The sequence below is a fragment of the Crassostrea angulata genome, chromosome 10 (genome assembly GCF_025612915.1).
Source record: "Crassostrea angulata isolate pt1a10 chromosome 10, ASM2561291v2, whole genome shotgun sequence".
Classification (NCBI taxonomy): Eukaryota; Metazoa; Mollusca; class Bivalvia; order Ostreida; family Ostreidae; genus Magallana; species Magallana angulata.
Window position 1 is genome coordinate 51,609,690 of NC_069120.1, and position 18,827 is coordinate 51,628,516.

At 32.9% G+C, this 18,827-nt stretch overlaps 3 protein-coding genes across 3 annotated transcripts; 1 reads left to right on the forward strand and 2 right to left on the reverse strand.

Moving 5' to 3' along the window:
* Positions 1 to 1,669: 1,669 nt before the first annotated feature.
* On the reverse strand, positions 1,670 to 3,868 carry LOC128166036 (heat shock 70 kDa protein 12A-like). The gene is made up of 2 exons (XM_052830948.1): positions 3,823 to 3,868; positions 1,670 to 3,028 (listed from the first exon to the last, which is right to left on the reverse strand). Exons 1-2 carry the CDS (start codon positions 3,866 to 3,868, stop codon positions 1,956 to 1,958), a joined length of 1,119 nt encoding a protein of 372 aa, XP_052686908.1. The 3' UTR covers positions 1,670 to 1,955.
* A 2,883-nt stretch (positions 3,869 to 6,751) lies between these two features.
* Positions 6,752 to 13,655, reverse strand: LOC128167932 (heat shock 70 kDa protein 12A-like). Its single transcript, XM_052833927.1, has 4 exons — positions 13,365 to 13,655; positions 12,985 to 13,251; positions 12,511 to 12,676; positions 6,752 to 8,285 (listed from the first exon to the last, which is right to left on the reverse strand). Exons 1-4 carry the CDS (start codon positions 13,383 to 13,385, stop codon positions 7,207 to 7,209), a joined length of 1,533 nt encoding a protein of 510 aa, XP_052689887.1. The 5' UTR covers positions 13,386 to 13,655; the 3' UTR covers positions 6,752 to 7,206.
* Positions 13,656 to 14,457: 802 nt separating this feature from the next.
* On the forward strand, positions 14,458 to 17,528 carry LOC128167737 (heat shock 70 kDa protein 12A-like). Its single transcript, XM_052833622.1, has 4 exons — positions 14,458 to 14,778; positions 14,919 to 15,137; positions 15,231 to 15,378; positions 16,078 to 17,528. Exons 1-4 carry the CDS (start codon positions 14,458 to 14,460, stop codon positions 17,142 to 17,144), a joined length of 1,755 nt encoding a protein of 584 aa, XP_052689582.1. The 3' UTR covers positions 17,145 to 17,528.
* Positions 17,529 to 18,827: the final 1,299 nt, after the last annotated feature.

Here is an 18,827-nt window from a genome sequence, read left to right on the forward strand (position 1 = left end):
AATTTCAGAGACGTGAAGCTGTTTGTTTGCGAGAATTGTTATTTCTTGACGCTGTACGTAGATAAAAATTTGAGGTGAGGAGTGGATTAAAAGGAGCGTTTTATTCTGACATTATGAAGTTTATGAACATTATTATGCAAGGTATAAAGATTTTAAAATCATGAAACGACAAGCAAACAATATTTAAACTAGATATTCACAACATTCATATACTGAAACCAAAAACGCTTCTATTTTTCTGTCTGAAATCCAAAGTTTAAGGATAATTTATACATGTATGATGTAATCTCATTTTAATCAAATTGTGTTTATTCAGAAACATTGTAAAAGTTATTTTGCTTAACTTATAGATATTTTAGCGTTAAGTTATTATGAAGCAATTAAGAAATTGTTTGCACTTGTATTTAAAGCCCCTTTCACAATTAGCGCACGAGCAGAAGCGACTAAATATTCGTGCAACCCAAAAAATTAGATATGAATCGTTAATTGTTGCCGAAATAATAGCATATGAAAAAAGTATTCGTACGAATTTCGCACGATCTAAGCGAGTGTTGTGCGATGTAAACGCATTCACTCTTGCGATATATTTTGCGTCTGTATGCGACTCTTGTACAATGAAAGCAACTGTTGAAAGATAATACGATAGGAACGCGCGAGAGACTAGGTGATCGGACGATTGGACGTGCGCCAATGTGATTGGACGTGCGATTATGCGTTTCGTGGTACGAATGATCGTGCGAGTCAAAGGATGTATTTACACCGCCAATATTCAGTAGACATAGTTGAAAGCGAGAAAAGATGCCGCCCAAGAACATACAGATATGCAGCAGCATTTTATTATTATACCTCAATATGATTAATATTCTATTATACCTGATTAGTCTAGAAAGCCACGGGACAGGACGATGTCATAGGAATCAAAAAGCCGATATGAGCATACGATGTAGACAAATATGATTAAATCAAAAATATTTAATCATTATGATTCTCTTTTTATCTCAGAACCAACTTAACTATCTATGATTTATGAAAGAGAAATGAGACAGTTACATGGGAAATCAAACAATCACGACTTTAATGTTGCGATTATTGAAAAGTCAAACATTATTAGAAATCAACGTATTTTGTGTAATCAAATGTTACTTGGTATAATAAAACGTTTATTGCATTAATGTTTAGGGAATATGAAGATTTATTCACCAGAAAAAAACTAATTTCTCTCGGGCGAAGCCCTCGGGAAATATGATTTTACTTGAGGGAATAGATTTTCATACATATATTTCCCTCACCATCATACAATTAATGTATATTATACATTTTGTTCTGAAACAGAGATACTTATTCAAGGTATATATACTAGTAGCAAACCATGGCATATTGAGGCTGATAAGTCGTGCAATGATAGTAAAACGTTGCAAGATTACATAAGACACGTTGAGCAACAGTCTGACGGTCGCAAAACAGACGCACAGACACCAGCGTATCACTCTTGCGAGTACACAAAACGTTGTAAAACGTTCGTACTAATATTTGTGCGTTACACTGCGATAATTTGTATCGCGTTCGGTCGCGTCTGAATAGTGTGCATGTCCACTATTCAGAGGAGACTTGATGCGACCAGTAAAAAGTATGCAACGAATGCGAGAGCCCGTGCAACGTAAGAGAGGGCTCGTGCAACTCGTGCGAAGATAAAAAAAAATCGATTGCAAAGTGGTGTAAAGTGGTCGTGCGCCAATTGTGAAAGGGGGTTTAAATACAATACTTTAAAAGACTAGCTATCCGGCTAGTTTTCGAACGAGTTTCAAATACTGACCTTCTATCTCTCTTTATTTTTTACTTTTTTCATGTTAAAAGAAATGATAATATAGAAATGGATAAAAATAAAACATATAGATATTGTTATTCTCAAAGTTTATCCCAGAAGCAATGTTGAAAGTGTTGGTAAGCTTTCATTATTACAGGAAGTCAAACATTGCAGTGACTTGCTCACCAGTATGCATAGTGGCTGTCACCTTTATTTCTGTTCCTGCAATTTCCATTTTTGTTTTGACGAAAACTTTCTCAGGCCACATACCATGTTCACTTTCTATTTTAACTTTTCCTAGCAAAATACAACCTTCTTCATCAACACTCAAAGGCGATTTTTCTCCAGAAATATAGACTGATAAATAGAGAGGTTCATAGCGCCCAATCATTCTTCCTTTATCGGCAAACGTAAAGTTTGATTCCATTTCTACATATTCACCAATCGAGACTTGTTGACCAATAGTAAAAAATTTTTTAAAGGTCCCAGGACAATAACGTTTTCCTTTTATTAATACTGACTTTTTTCCTGCATGTAAAGTAGAGTCGAAAGGAGTACAAATACTTTTTCCGTACGTATAACGACATGTTCGGGAACAGATGATGCCAGGATCGTGTCCATAGAGAACTGCTCCCTTGGCAACGGCCAATCCTGCTTCCATTGGAATGATAAACTTTTTGTCTGGGAAAGCCTTTTTAACAGCAGAATTTACAAACATACTTTCGGCAAATCCACCAACTATCACAACCCCATCTAAATCACGGCAAATGTCTGCATTGAAAATAATTTTAATGTGAGAAATTATATCATTCAGCGAACTCTCAAAAAAAGATGTAAAGAGGGAATGGTCGAAACTGAGCTTTTCTCCAATATATGACAAAGCACCCTTGTATTTTGATGAATTGACTATTTTTTCGAAATTTTCTCCGCTTTTTTCTAACAAAACTTCCACAAAAGATAGAGGAATCACCAGTACAACTCTGTTTTTCGAATCAATGTTGAACTTTCTCTTCTTCAACTCAAATCCGCGTAAAAATTCCAGGTAGTCCGACCTACTTTCGTTTTTAATATGTTTCATATTTTCCGATCCGATTAATTGATCTAGGAATTTGATAAAACTTTCATTTACTTTTGTTCCTCCCCAGCTCCCGCCGCAAACCTGGTAAATAGTTTTTATTTCGGCATCTAATGTTGTTTCTTGTAAAGCAATATCAACTGTTCCACCTGTACAAAAACAAGGTAATTTATTTTTATTTATCTGTCGAAAAATGTTAAGAGTAATACTTAAAATTTAGAATTGAACTCGAATCAAAATCCAAAGGATGACTGCACTTAGCGCCGGGTTGTCGGTCGCTTCTGTTGCGTTTATTTCTTAACCTAAAATCACTTCTGTTACATTTCTGTTTAATTTCCAACATCAATTAAAATTTGATACTGTGATACAATAAGCTTATTCTATGCTTTTATCGTTACAACTTTCGAAGAGAGGTGAATTTTCGCTTAACTGCCCTTGATCAAACATAAGATTGATATTAATATGCATGAAAGGTGGAGCTCAGAATGGTACTAAATTAGACTAGCATGCATAACAATGCCATGTATAAAAATTATGTGATCACTCTTTCACCATAACACTTTCTATTCTATATTGTACAAGTATACTATTTACTATCGTTTGAACAATTAGACCATGCCCATGAAAGTATAGAAGACGTTAAATCAATGTTTGACAACTTAACGTGTTCGAAAACATTGTCCTAGTTAGCACATAATTTGCTACCTTACACGTCACGTGATAGAATTTTGTATTCACAAATGTACCTGAAGTGAGAAATCACGTGGTGAATTATAATATTCACCATGCATCAGCCCTTGGTTACAACAGGGAAAGCGAAAGTAAGAAGAAGCATTTTTTTCCATTAAAACCATGAGCGCATGTTTGTCTATTAATCTCCCATTGACATTACTTTGATAATGCACATATACAACTACTGTTAAACGAAGAACAATAGACAAACATGCGCTGACTATGTATGAAGTCAGTATAAAAGTAGGCGTCCTCATTATCGTATGGAAATTGAAGAAATCGGAATGACCCCCGCCTATGAAAACAAATTCGTACTTGATAGCAACAAACTTTTTTGAACGCAATTTCGCTAAGTTGCAGTTTAGATTTTGACCATTTCTGCAATTGAAAGAAAAAATCTTTTAAAATTGTATTTTCTCGCAAATATCGCATGTCCTTAAGTGCAGTCTTCCTGTTGTTCATTTTGAATGATGTTTTACTGCAGCTATGAAGCTGATTTATACATGAATTTAAAAAAAAACTCTTGAATTTGGGTTTTCTATCTATAATGAATTATTCTGATAACGAATAGACAGAACCCCTAGTTCTTTATTCAAATACATAAAGCATTATTTACTTAAATATACAGTGTGTGTTTAAATATGTTTTAAAAAGCTGTAAAATTCACTATGTATTAAATAACAACCGATAATAAGTTGCTAAAACGGGGGGGGGGAACACATTTTAATCGTTTGAAATAAATAATTATCCAATATTTATTTATAACATACAAATATTGACCGGGTTAAAGGTAACATTGATTAGATTAGCCCACGAGGGACGAAATATTGCCCGATGGAAAGCGTACATACTGCTCGAAAACACAGTCAGCATTTGTATTGTTATATAAAGAAACAAACCAAAAATCAAGAAACGATTTGAAAAGTTTGGAAATTCTCTTCTCAAAATAGAGTTCACGAATTTCAATTTTGCGTAAAATTCATTTCCATAATATCTTCGGCATCAAAAGGTCACTGGTGATACTGTAAACGTACTACATTTGGCTGTGTATTCTATTTAGCGCTTTTGGCAGAATGCGACTTCCGTTAAATCAAATGCATCGCTAAATGCCACGCATATATGTATAAGAATAGTCATTCTAGATACGCTTATTCAAATCCACGCCAACTTGTTCAAAAACTTATTTCCGCAAAATATCGTACACACCAAATATAATACGTTTACAGTATTCCCTTGTCTGCGTTACTAAGCTAAAAATGATTTTACTTATGGAATTAAGAATCATTATTTGCGCATTATGAGGGGATAATTTCGATCGGGGCGTGATCAAATCCAATTAAGCCTAAAGGGCTTTATTGTAGATTTTACCTCGCTCCAACCGAAAATATCACCTCATAATATTCAAGAATGATTTTTTATTACTTATATTCATATTATTTTCAATTTGTACACTTTAGAGCAACATTATTTTAAAGCCACTATTTTTTATATAGCACATGCTATGTATTACTACGCGGCGCAGCCATTACCGTTTTTCGGTTATACAATAAGACACGCCTATTTTTTGTCACTCATATTGTATGAAGGTATTGGGTTTTAAGGGTTCAAAATTGATTCGTAATATTATCACAGACAACGACAGTTGAAAATGTAAATATTTAACAATAATTCGCAAATCCTTTTACTCGTTATGATGGCAAACCTTCGCATTGCGCGTTTATTGTTTATTTGCCTTGACTGATTAAATATTATGACGTCACCTTGTTATTGAGTCGCGAATATATATTTACGTCACCGTTTTCGAATTAACAAATCAGAGGCGATTAAATGAAATAGAGAGAATATTCTCTAGATATTCTTCAAATTTTCAAAAATTATGATCAGTCATTTTTTTCGATTTGGATTATTAAACATTAACATGTATCTAACCTATATAGCTTTTATCCCAAAACGTGACACGATACATAAAATCACTAAACCCACTTAATCACAAAATCAAAGTACATGTATGTACATTAAGTAAGATTTACATTATTTAGTTTTTTGCTAGAACTCGCAAATATGCGTTTTGTTAATATCTTACTCTCATATATACACACCTAAAAGGCCTTTAATATAAATGGTAAAAAATTGGTTGTTCAAAAAATCTCTCTGTCTGTCTGTCTCTCTGTGTGTCTGTCTGTCTCTCTCTCTCTCTCTCTCTCTCTCTCTCTCTCTCTCTCTCTCTCTCTCTCTCTCTCTCATCATATGTATGCACATGCATTTGATCCGTGTAAATTAGAAAGCTAAGAAAGCTCATTCAAGATTTAAAAATCGAGATACAAGATTCGAAATATGAGAATTCAAGAATAAATAACTAAAGAACATGTTGCTAAAAATAACAATATATGCAATATAAAGATGACCCGATCCATTGAAATGAAATGAAATGAAGTAAAATGAGCGGGATTGCAAAGTTATTCGATATTCATTCAACTAAAGTATTAAGTCTTGGTGGTCAAAATATCATCAATCACATATACTATACATTGAATTAGTAAAGAAGACTTCTTTAATCCATGCTTTCAAAATCTAATTTTTAATATATTCTTATGCAAAGATCTTCATCACAGAAGGAAAATTTAATCTAAAACTGACAACAATCATGCAGCCCACTTGAATTAAGAGAAGTTGATGTTCGAATAGTTTTTTTAAAATCAATATTAAGTTATTTCTCTTAAGAACTAATGTTCACTCTATTTTTTCAGGTTAAATTACAAATGATATGTGATTTTAGGAATTAGCACAATTGTATTACTTATGAAATAAAGTAATATTCTTGTGAAATCCAGAACAAGCAACTCCCGTCTTCTAAAAGAGGTTGGTCATGGTACAGCTAAGTTTGTAATTAATGTAATATTTATTAGATTTGGAACCATTCTCACGACCGGTTGGAATGAGAATACTGAATAAAATCAACAACACTAGGCATCTTTACAGTGTCGGATCTAATGACTAACGGCACGAACAATTGATATTATCAAATTCTCGGGACAATCAGTCCCTTCTTCAGGAAAAAAGAAAAAAGGTACGTGGGTAACAACAACGAAAATAAATTCTAGCACTACAACTAACACTACTAAAGAAACTATTATGCAGCAACAACTACATTTTAAACAGTTTTAGATCACAGTCATAACACCAAAAATTATATAATTACACTTTTATTAACAAACTCAATGATTCTACGAAAAGAACTGATGTTGAATTCAACATTTTATTGCTCGTCTACTTTTAATTCCTTCCTGTCATCATTACACTAAAGTCGCAATGTGTAGGTTTCACTCTCTTATAAAATTCGATTTCTCAAGGTAACATCATAGGACTCCAACTGTTGATTTCTTGTAGTTTAAGTGCGTTGAAATTCAACGAATCGAAACTTTAAGATACCTACCAATCTAAGTTATTCTTTTCTATGAATTTGAATGAAATTAAGACTGTAAGCATAAAATGTATACTGAAGATAAGTTTACAGTTAATTAATTACTGAACTTTTTTATGAACTGTTTTAAACCTTACAACCAAAACAAAAGTGCATTCGTTTTAATTTGGAGAGTTACAAAAATTCAAACTTTGCGGTTGCTCTCTCTTTAGTACTTAAAGTTGCTGTAACTTGAATTTCAGTTCCTGCTATTTCCATTTGTATTTCACATGAAAAAGTTTCAGGCCAAAGTTTTGATTTGTTATCACATTGAACAATAACTTCACCCAAAACTCTGCACCCGACGTCATCAATATACTCAGGGTTTTTTCGATTTGACACATAAACTTTTATTGAGAAAGGTTTTTCCCGCTGATAAGCTCTGCCTTCGTCGCGGAAATCAATATCAGAAGAAAAAGATCGTTTTTCTCCAAGAAAGACTTTTTCACCCTTTTGGAAAAATTTCTGAAAAATATTTCTGCAAAACCGTTCTTTGTTTATCAATGTCAAATAGCTAAATTTGTGTTTGTTTTCAATAAATGGGAGGCATATGTCATCCCCATATGTATAGCGACACACACGTGAGCAAATGATTTCTGGGTCATGACCAAAAAGAACGGCGCCTTTAGCAACAGCGAGACCAGCTTCTGTAGGTACGACAAATCGTTTTCCAGGAAAAGCGTCTTTAAGGCTGTCAATGACGAGACGACTGTCTGCATAGCCACCGACAACCACTATTCCCAGCAAATCATGACAAACTGGGTCTTCCAATATATCTCGTAGATGAGATATAATATCTTGTAACGAACTTTTAAAAAAAGATCTAAACAAACTCGCATCAAAGTTCATTTTATCTTGCGAGTAGGTTGTAGACTCGTGATAGGGAGAGTCTGATATTATTTCAGTAATGTTGCATCCAGTGACTTCTTTTAAGATTTCAAACAAAGAAAGTGGTATCCTGATTAAAACCTTATTTTGAGAGTTATAATCAATTTGCTTTTTCTTGATCTCTAAGATTCGCATCAGCTCCAAGTACTCAGACCTACAATCATCCTTAAATTTGGTAAACACGTCCGCTCCAACAAGTTTGATAAGAAATTGAATAAATTCCTGATCAAATCTCGCACCACCCCACGGTCCCCCGCAAACGTCATGAATGGACTTCATTTTTCCTACATCAGTGGTTTCCTGTACGCTGAAGTCGACAGTTCCTCCTGAAACAATACTCCCCAGTAAACATTTATTCATTTCCAACTGAAAACGTTTTGGAAACAAATAAGCTAGAACGTTAAATGGAACACAGAGTGTATATAGTATTTATTGCACCAGTCCGCTGAAAGGCCCAGCCACGCCGTGATTTAATCTTACAATATGTACCGTTACAATTTATTTTTACAAAAATGATCGTATACGGGGACGTCGATATACACATTATGATATAAAATGATATTTATACAAAAATTACGATTGCATAAACTAAAACAATATTATTATATAAACATACAAATGTATATAGATAAGTTACTGGATGTGGGATATATATTTTGTGAATAAAAAAGGAATTCTTAGAATTACGCAGAGATATCCCATCGCAGCATGTCCATAATAGAATATATAAATTATATATATATATATATATATATATATATATATATATATATATATATATATATATATATATATATATATATATATATAATTTATATATTCTATTATGGACATGCTGCGATGGGATATCTCTGCGTAATTCTAAGAATTCCTTTTTTATAATACTTATTTTCTACATAAAAAATTGCAGTCAGAGTTGATGACAAATAATTTTTCCACTTTAGTGTAGAATGCTTTAACGCACGGGAAAATTTATTTTCTTTAAAATTTTACCTATTAAGAAGTTGGATAATAAAGATTTTGTATCAAATTTGGAAATCATTTGATATTCTCATTTTAAAAATCCCTATTTCACAAGTGTCAATAAATCATCATTTGTATTTACATTTTTAGTTTGTTTAGCATAAAAAAGACTGCTTTCTTGATTTCAGTGATAACAAAAAATTGTGAAATTTCTAAATCGACTTAAAACAAGTCTTATACTAAACACTTTTGGACATTATACAAACAGATGTTCAATGTTTCAACATTTATCTCACTAAACATACACATCTATAGTATTTGCACGAAATAACTTGTAGATATCGGTTAAAAGTGCTTTTTAAAAACGGGCTTTCAAGTCAGAAAAGTGTTAAGGTTTCAATAAAATAGCATTTCCAGTATTCGTAAACTTTTCTCAAAATTCAAATTAATGCTGACAGTTAAAAAAAAATATTAAGCGCCAGGTTATTTACGATCAAAATCACTGAATGCTTTATTTGGACGTATACTGGTCGGAAGAGTTACGACGCTTCCACATGAGAATTTAAGATTTTTATGGACCCCTCAACACATGGACTTTATTTTGTACTTTACTCTCAGCAGCGAAGTTAAATTGGATGTTATGGAGAATATCTTTGTTAAAAACATCGCCTTGAAAACGACTTGCCCATAAAACAAATTCAAATTCTTTGACTACCATTGGGATCTAGAATATAAGACACCACATTTTAAAAAAGTTATAATTTTATCCCCTTTAAAGAGAGCTTGGCTCTTTATTTAAAACCATTGCATTCCAGTTACTAAAAGATACACTGAGCTAAGCTCAGTTGAAATTGGCCAGTGGCTCTTATAAAAGTCAACGATCTAAAAATGTTTATTGACAGATGGATAAACGGACGACAGAAAAAAATGATCGGAGAAGATTACTTGAGTTTGTGTTAGAAAGTTAGACTTTTCACGGAAAAGTAGCTATATAGTGAAAGTTCTTCTGGGGAAAGTATCTTTAAAGACCCAATTATCCAGGGGCCGGTCCATCTATATATGTCTTTTTTAACTTCAAAGTAAGACTCCCCTATCAGAAGACAAGAGACAGTGCAGCTGAAAACACATGTGTGAATAACTTCAGATTTACCCATTGTATCGTTAGGAAAAAATAAATAACGTTGATTGTAACAGTTGAAATCCATAAAAATCCCTTTCACATACCTTATTTATGTAATTATGAGTTTCCGGAAATTTAAAGGTAGTACAAACCGGAAAAATCGTATATCGTTTATTTGTACCACGTGGATTTTGATTGACAGTAATTCACACGTGCTGAAACTTTTCTAAACGAAACACATCATCACTTTCTCGATAATTTATTATTGGTGTACCAATTTCGGTTCATTTTAAAACTAACAGACATAAATATGTCAAATGACCCCTCAAGGGGCCTCACCTACAAAAATAAATTTAGGTTGATGTCAACTCCTATGATAAACACGCAAAATTCATGCTTACAAAATAATAATTGTGCTTATTTTAATAACTTTGAACAATATACCCTGGGAGAAATAGAAAAAAAAACATATTTCTATCAGCAAACATGTCCAGGAGAATCATCGTGAGTCCTGCATGTGTTTTGTTTACAATAAATACGCGTGCGTAATAATATAGAAGGCTGAACCCTGTAACAATTTGCAATATAAATATGGATGTGTTATTCGTAATTATTAAATTTACTAAAATAATTTTATTTATTTCGTGGAGAAATTTGTAATTTTCTGAAAGTTTATACATTTATGAATAGTACAGAAATACCGAACCCGATCGGAAAAATTTTCAAGTCGGTTTTTTATAAGATGCTCCGCACTGTCTCTTTTAGCGTAATTTTCGAAAAAGTTTTGTTGGTTATAAATTAAATTTATTGTTTTTTTTTCTGTACATTGACGTTTTATTATGTGAAAAAATACTGTTATTCAAATTAATATAATTTTTACTAGCTTTTCCAGTATCAAAGTTTCAAGCATTTAAGAATAAAACGTATAACCGATAAATAAATTTGGAATTATTTATTAGTGGAAAATGATGTGCGCATTTTAATTTATTCATTAAAAGATTTATGTAATATCTTTAAAAAAAATTTGAATTGTTTTGTTGAGCTCAACAAGGTGGTGAAATCATGCTTGCATTCTAGAGATCTGCAAGAAAATGTGACTCTAAAACACATTATTCATCTAGTTAATGCTACGTTCCCACTATCAACATTTCTAGCGCAGAAATTACATCAAATCTTACCAGATCTTGAAGTATGTCGTAGAAATCGTGTTAATTGTGGAACATTTTTTGACCGTCATTTTTTTACGATCAACACGACTAATTTTTAATCGTTATTATTCGTTATCACCGTATTAGATTGCACTGCACCGCTGCTATGAGAGCAAGTTGCATTTAAATGATTAAATCGTGCCCTTTCTAATCGTCTGGATCATTCTTGGGCAAGGCAAACACCACGCTAACTTTACAATTATAGAGATTTTCCACGATCAGTTACGATTTGTCAACAGTATCGCTCGTAACAGATCACTTGACAATGGTTTAAAAACCTAATATTATCCGTTTTTCTGGTACTCGTGTGCGTTCGTGCGTTTATGAATATCAAGCTTTTTTGTCTTTATTATGAATATGTCGTTTACCTACCCTTTGTTTGTACATGTCGGACATGACCTAATATCTAAAGGCAGACATATTTTAAAGGATATCAGCAATGGACGTCTTGCATTTGGGACTACATGTAATTTGATGTTATGCTATAAAGCCAACTAATGTGTGACTGTCAGGGGTAAACTATCACTGTAATTCACTTACATAGAACGCTCTTAAAAGCTGGATGTTTAACAAATTAACCATAAAATCTACCTAGAATTTCAAAATACGATTTTTTTTAGTTATAAGCTATTATAAAGTAAAAAAAATCCTTATAATTTACCTTACATTCTTATTTTGGATATTTTCCTTTATTTTCACATAGAGCTCCCCTTTTAAACGAGATCAACGCAGTCTTAAAAGGGCCATGACCATCGATCCATATACATCGTTGATTTAAATAAACCGATCATAAATGGGGAAGGTTTACTATGGTTGATTAGGAAAAGAGACTTGTTATATTGCTAGTATTCCAAAAAGAGGGGTGTTAATGTTTCACATCGTTTCTAATAGCCTCAATACTTTAAAAGATTAATGAAATGAAAACCAACATACGTTTCAACTGGTTGTATTTAGTAGACATTGTTACACATTCACTGTGCAAGCTGTATTTAAATGTCATTTTAGATAAACGTTTAGGAGGGTGTTGAAATTTGTTTCATTTTATTCACCTCTTTTGGAATAGTTCCGTATAAAGATATGTAGAAAACTGTAATAAACGACAATTTTTTCTTTTCTTAATAACAGTTTACATGTACAACCAAAAATATCACATATGAATATTACCTTATATGTAATGGCCAATTTGCCGACAATCTAGCTTCCTTAATTTATCTTGATATAATTTTATTTTCGTTTTTTAAACTCACATCAATGACTCACCCCCAAGGTCAATGACCATAAATTTTTTCCCTCGTTCAAACGTTTTAAGCACTAGCTCCTGGTGTTGTCCTCCACTCTCAAAACTATCAATCGGAAGTAGGCGGCAATACAGGGCGGCAGCTTCCGGCTCATACGCTAGCATCAGCTGATCGTCGTGAATTCCGGCCTACAAAGCGAAACACGAATTTACTAACAATTCATGTTTTCACCTTTATAATCATTACCTTTTAAATAATACCCCTTAACAAAGCAACGATTTGAAATTTTTAAGAAATATTGAAATGTAACCAATAAAAAGAAATTAGAATTAAAGCTTATATGATCATTATTCTGCCCAAATTATCCAGCTTTTACTTCAAACGATGTATAAAGGTAGTAGCTACAAGAAACACATTTGAAGATAAGCTCGATCATAATCTGAATGTGTGAAATGATTTTTACAAAATAGCAATAAAGACTTTCTCAGTTATGTACCTCTCTTGCCGCTTCTCTTGTAAACTGTTTAGCAGAGTCTGTCCAGATGGCGGGAACTGTCAATACCCAGAAAATACCGTCAGCTGTCACTAATTCTAGAACGTTTTTGTCATTTAATTGGCGCAGTAGATGTTCTTTGAGATATCGAATGGCGTGCGCTATGATGGTCATAAACGGCATCTTTTTACTGTCAATGTCTTCTATTTCCATGTTTCTCTCCAGTTTAGTAAACAAATGATCACTCCCTGTTTGGTCTTTAGATATATCCTGATAATAATAATAACATAGAAAAGTAAACAATTGATAAGAGAAGAAAATCAAAAACATTAGCCTCAAGACTTATCAATATTTTTAAAAATCTTTCAGAGTAATCTCAATACCAGTGCATTCATGAGTTTCATCTTGAAGCGACTAAAGTAGTACCACTCTTGGTGTTCTTCTACTTCAGACAGCTCTGCGTATTTATCTTCCGCGTCATAACCAAAGCTGTGAAACGTCTGGTCAGGTTTTAACAAAACAGTTGTTGGTGCTTTGAATGATACTCCACCAGACTGTGCAGATGACCAGTGGTTGGTGTGAATCTTCAAAGGATTTGTTTGGAAGTCATCGCGAAACGAAAAGGCGTACCCAGAGTAGGTCGACCCAAAATCAATGGCTGCAACGACTATTTTCTCCCTCTTCTGCTCACCACCTTTGTCGTATGATTTTTACAACATTGTGTAAGTATTTTAATTTTTAAAAAAAATTTGGTTTATTTAAGAAATAAACAGCAAGTTACAAAGTTCGTCAGGATATGAATTCAATTTGGTTGGTCACCTGATCAAATCCTCTGAAGCCCGCTTTGGTTCTTAGAAGATTTGATCACGTAACAGCCAAGTTCATATCCCGGTGAACTTTTTAGCATTGCTGTTTGATACTAATATTTACATTTGAAAAAAGTTAATTGTTCAGAATTATAAGAATTACACTGATTTTATGTTATGTTAAAATAAAACTGTCAAAAGATACGCACGTTATATAATTAGTGTGACGTAATGAAAAAAGAATTCAGTTAGTTGATTTAAAGAAACATTTCTGCAAATGTTAATATTTATTCTTTTACATTTTAAAAAAAATAATTTCAAAAGTACTTTCTTATGGGTTCATCATAGTAATCAACTTACCTTTTTTAGGATTCTGTTTTACTTGAGCCATTTTCTTACACTGTTTTAGTTGTAAAGATTGCCATAATAAAAAATCGTTTGTAATCCCTCGTGTGACAGAGAGCATAATCGTTAGATTGAAGCACTGTTTATCGGTTTGATTAACAACATATCAAATAACAAGATCTCTGGAAAATTGTCAAGCAAATAGTTACATACGCTTGAGTTAAATCTTTTATCTGTGCTTTATTGGCAGTTCATAAAACATGTTTAAACCTATAATATTCTTTTAAACTTTATTAATGCGCCCTCCTTGTAAATTATTGATAAAATGGCTGGCGGTACTAGCTCTTTGGACGGCAAGCTTCTTGTCGCTGCCATAGACTTTGGGACAGCATACAGTGGTTATGCCTTTTCTTTTCGGAATGATTACCGTCTGGATCCCTTAAAGATTGAAGTAAACCACTGGACCGGAAATGCGTCCCAAACGATGTCACCAAAGGCTCCTTCATCTGTTCTCTTGAATCCTGACAAAACCTTCAAATCTTTTGGATATACGGCAGAAGAAGAATATTCAAGTCTTGTCGAGAATGGGCAGCACCGAGATTGGTACTTCTTTACGAAGATTAAAATGAGACTGCTCTATCATGAGGTAAAGTGTCTCCAATATATGAGCATAACTTTATGACACTGATGATATCACGAAGTCATATAATACATAGTACACTTTCTTTTTTAGAAATTGAAATTTGAATTTTTTTTTTCAATTGTGTCTTTATTTCTTTAAAACAGAAAATTTCTCGAACAGCTACTATTGAAGATGAATGTGGTAAACCAGTGCTAGGGCTAACCATTCTTAGTATGATCATTCGCTACCTTAAAGGAGATTTGTTTAAAAGATTGGAGCAGAGAGGAATGCCTTTAAGAGATCAAGACATTCTTTGGGTGCTTACGGTTCCTGCCATTTGGTCAGATGCTGCTAAACAGTTCACCAAGGAAGCTGCAGAAGAGGTAAAAGTATATGTTTTTGTTATTGTAGAATTGGAATATATTTGTAAATCCAATGAGAAAATAATTAACAAAAATCACCACTTTTTATGTCAGGCGGGAATAAAACCTAATGATGTCATGCTGGTGTATGAACCAGAGGCTGCAGCATTGTATTGTCGATTTCAAACAAACCAAAATATTGCCAATGTGAAAGATGAAAGCAATCTTTTGAAGAAAAAGATGTTGGTGTTTGATATGGGAGGTAAGAGTTAGCATTTAACTGTGATTAATATTATGGTTCGAATGGGGGATATATTGAGCACTGTTGCGACGTATGTTTCAATCTCTACTGAAATGCAACCAATATCAAAATAAACTATTTCTAAAATGCCTGGGAAGGTTGCGAACTATTTTATCATAAGAAAACTTCGCAAGCACATTTGAAATCACATTTCTTATTAGAAGTAAGGAATTTATTTCACTATAAATATCACATAAATTTTGTAACCACTATTGCACTATTGAAATAAATATTGACCCTCCCGCTGACAGTGAGTAGACGATATACATTAAGGTCCGTATGTCAGCCTGACTGTTGACGTGTGGATTTCCTTATGACAAAAATGTATATTTGTTTTTAGTTTGGATGGAAACCTCCCTTTTATTTCACAGCAGAGAAATGAATTTCTATTAGGATGGATTCTGTCTATGTGTAACACCTCTTTTCTAGAGACATTTTATATAGTTCTTTTAAAAAATTCTAAAACAACGAACGGAATGCGATTATAATGTCAATTTATTTACTTCAGTATTGCCAGGTATTCGATACTACCTGCAGATATCATTCGAGAACGAAGTTTTTACACACAGACAGAAAAAATAACAAATCAATACATTTGCATTTGAAATGAAATGAAAATTATAACCAATTTGTATTCACTACTTTTAAAATTTTCATTAGGGGGCACAACAGATATAAGCGCCATTGAGATCAAAAGTGAGAAAGAAATTCACATCGTAGAAAGAGCTTGTGGGGGCGCATTTGGCGGAGTCTACATTAACGAAAAGTTTATTCAGTGGCTGGAGGACGTGTTTGGAAAAGACACTATAACGAAATTTAAAACAGAACATCGATCTGACTATATGTTGCTGATTGAAAATTTCGAAAACAAAAAACGTTTAATAGACCCAAGCAATGACAAAAAGATATGCCTTCCGATCCCCTTGTCTCTAAAATCAATCGCAGAAAAACTTTGGGGGTATTCTATCCAAGACCGGTTTAAAAAGATGGAAATAAATGACGTGCAGCTTAAAGGTCGCGGGAAGGTATTCTTTCCCTCTTCGTTTTTGTTAGAAAACTTTTTCATCCCGATTGGAAAAGATGTTTTTGAGGAGCTGCAACATATCCTCTCCAAACATGCAGATATTGACTGCGTGGTGGCCGTTGGAGGGTTAGCTCAGTCTCCTGCCGTTGTCTCTGAGATTCGGAAATACACAAGAGACATACCTGTGTACGTTCCGTTCGATTCATCCTTAGCAGTAGTCAGTGGTGCAGTGCTATATGGACATGAGAATAATATCATTAAAGCTAGAGTCTGTCCTTATTCTTATGGCATTCAAACGATGAGACCGTTTATTAAAGGAGATGATGAAAAGAAAAAGGTTGTTCAAGAAGGAAAAACGTGGTGCAAACAATGTTTTAGAGCCCTTTACAACGCTGGAGATCTTGTGAAACTAGGGGACGTGTCTTCATATGACTTGGAGGAGTCATTTGAAGATGAAAACAGAAAGCATAAGCGGTTTCTCCCAATACGCTGCGTTATGTTTATATCGAAGAAAAAAGATGTTAAGTATATCACCGACAAGGGATGCATTGAACATGGAACAATCGAAATTGAAGCTCCAGAAAATGGATTTCCAGTTCATTATGAATGTACTGTTGAACTTGAATTTGCTGGAACAGAAATTATCGCTCGTTTAAAAGACGAAAAAGGTACTAAAACTATCAGACTAGAATTCATGAATTAAGGAGTAAATCATTCTCTCAATGTGCTGTTGTATTCTTATATGAGAACTTAGCGATGGACTGATATGTTATTTCTAATAAAAGAATTAAGAAACATTATTTGAAGAAATCTGCAAAATTAAAAAAAAATTAGCATAAAGCTTTCTAATAAATTTCATAAATTTAACAAATTTGTACAACACCTAAACCTAACTCAATCTAGTTTTTACATGAAGAAGTATATGAATCATTTATTACAATTTAGATTTCTACATTTATTCGTTGTTTGTTGACCGTTGATTTTTAATTATTTAGACTTTTTTTTAAATCCGTAAATAATATTGACCAAATCTAGTGTGCAACGAGATGAAGAAAATAAACTGAGAAATTGTGAATTTAGAGATGACTCAAATGTCCTATGGCTTTGATTTGAAGTTAAAAACTGTGAACATTGATACAAATTTTATAGATATTTGATTTTAATACTAGACATAAGCAGATTTATAAATTAACTTTAAACTTTTGTTTTAAATTCTTTATATTTTAACAATTTAGATCGTGATAAGAATAATGGTCTGTTGAATTCAGACATCTGAAATACATATCAGGATTGTATCAAGATTACTTAAAAGATTTATTCATACAGTCTATATAATTAAAGTAGTGAAAAATGAATAGCGTATTGCTAACGAGGTTGAGTTTATCTTTATTCAACAACAAGAAAAGACCCAAAGTTGAGTCATAATTTAAGGTATACAGATTAAAACATTGTGGTTTATTTTCAAAAATTGACAATGAGGGCCTGTGTATGACCGATAAAATCTAATTTCTTGTTAGTGTTTGCCAACTACATTTGTTTGACACTACAGAAAATATTTAAATGATATCTGCGTAAATTGACAAAACTTATTAAACCAGCTGGCATGAAATCCAAGCCTGCGAAATAGAACAATGTTAAGTCATTTTTATGTCCTGTTTGATCGAACACTATTGCCTAAATAAAACAAAGTCGCATGAGGTTCTATTACAAGAAGTAACATGGAATAGATTTGTAAGTTAAAACAATAGGCGATTTTTACGACGAATAATTTTAGTTTTATATACTAGTATTCGGAAAGCCTTGTGCTTTATATTAAATCTAAGAATAGGAACGCAACAATATTAGAGATTTTTCAGATCATATCTATTGGTTATCACAAGATATCCGACGGCTGTTTAATATATAATGTGTTGTGTAGCACAGCACCAAATTGCGTTATACGAATTTGAAAATAATAATATTTTATGCCCATACATTAATCTTAACAATTGCCAATAAAGCATATTCCATTAATAAACTCAAATATTTTGTTCAACGGTACAAAAAATAAGTCAACAATTATTTGCAAATTTGCGTTAAACTGTAAAAATTTTGTGGGGGTGGTGATAATTGTATTTTGAATATAATCAGTCCGAAAGAGAGTAGAATATCTGTAAATATTTGGTCATAGAATAAGTAATGTCAAACGACGTTCAGGGTTATCTTTACTGTAAACTAAGAGATACACGGTTAGAAAATGAAAACATTGAAGAACTAACTTATGATTCTCGAAAAATGTGTGCAAATAAGATGTTAAGTGGTTCAGTGCCATTTTAAATTGTAAGAAGAAAGGCACAAGAGACTAAGCGTGATAGAAAGAAGGGGTATATCTATAAACTGTGCGTGT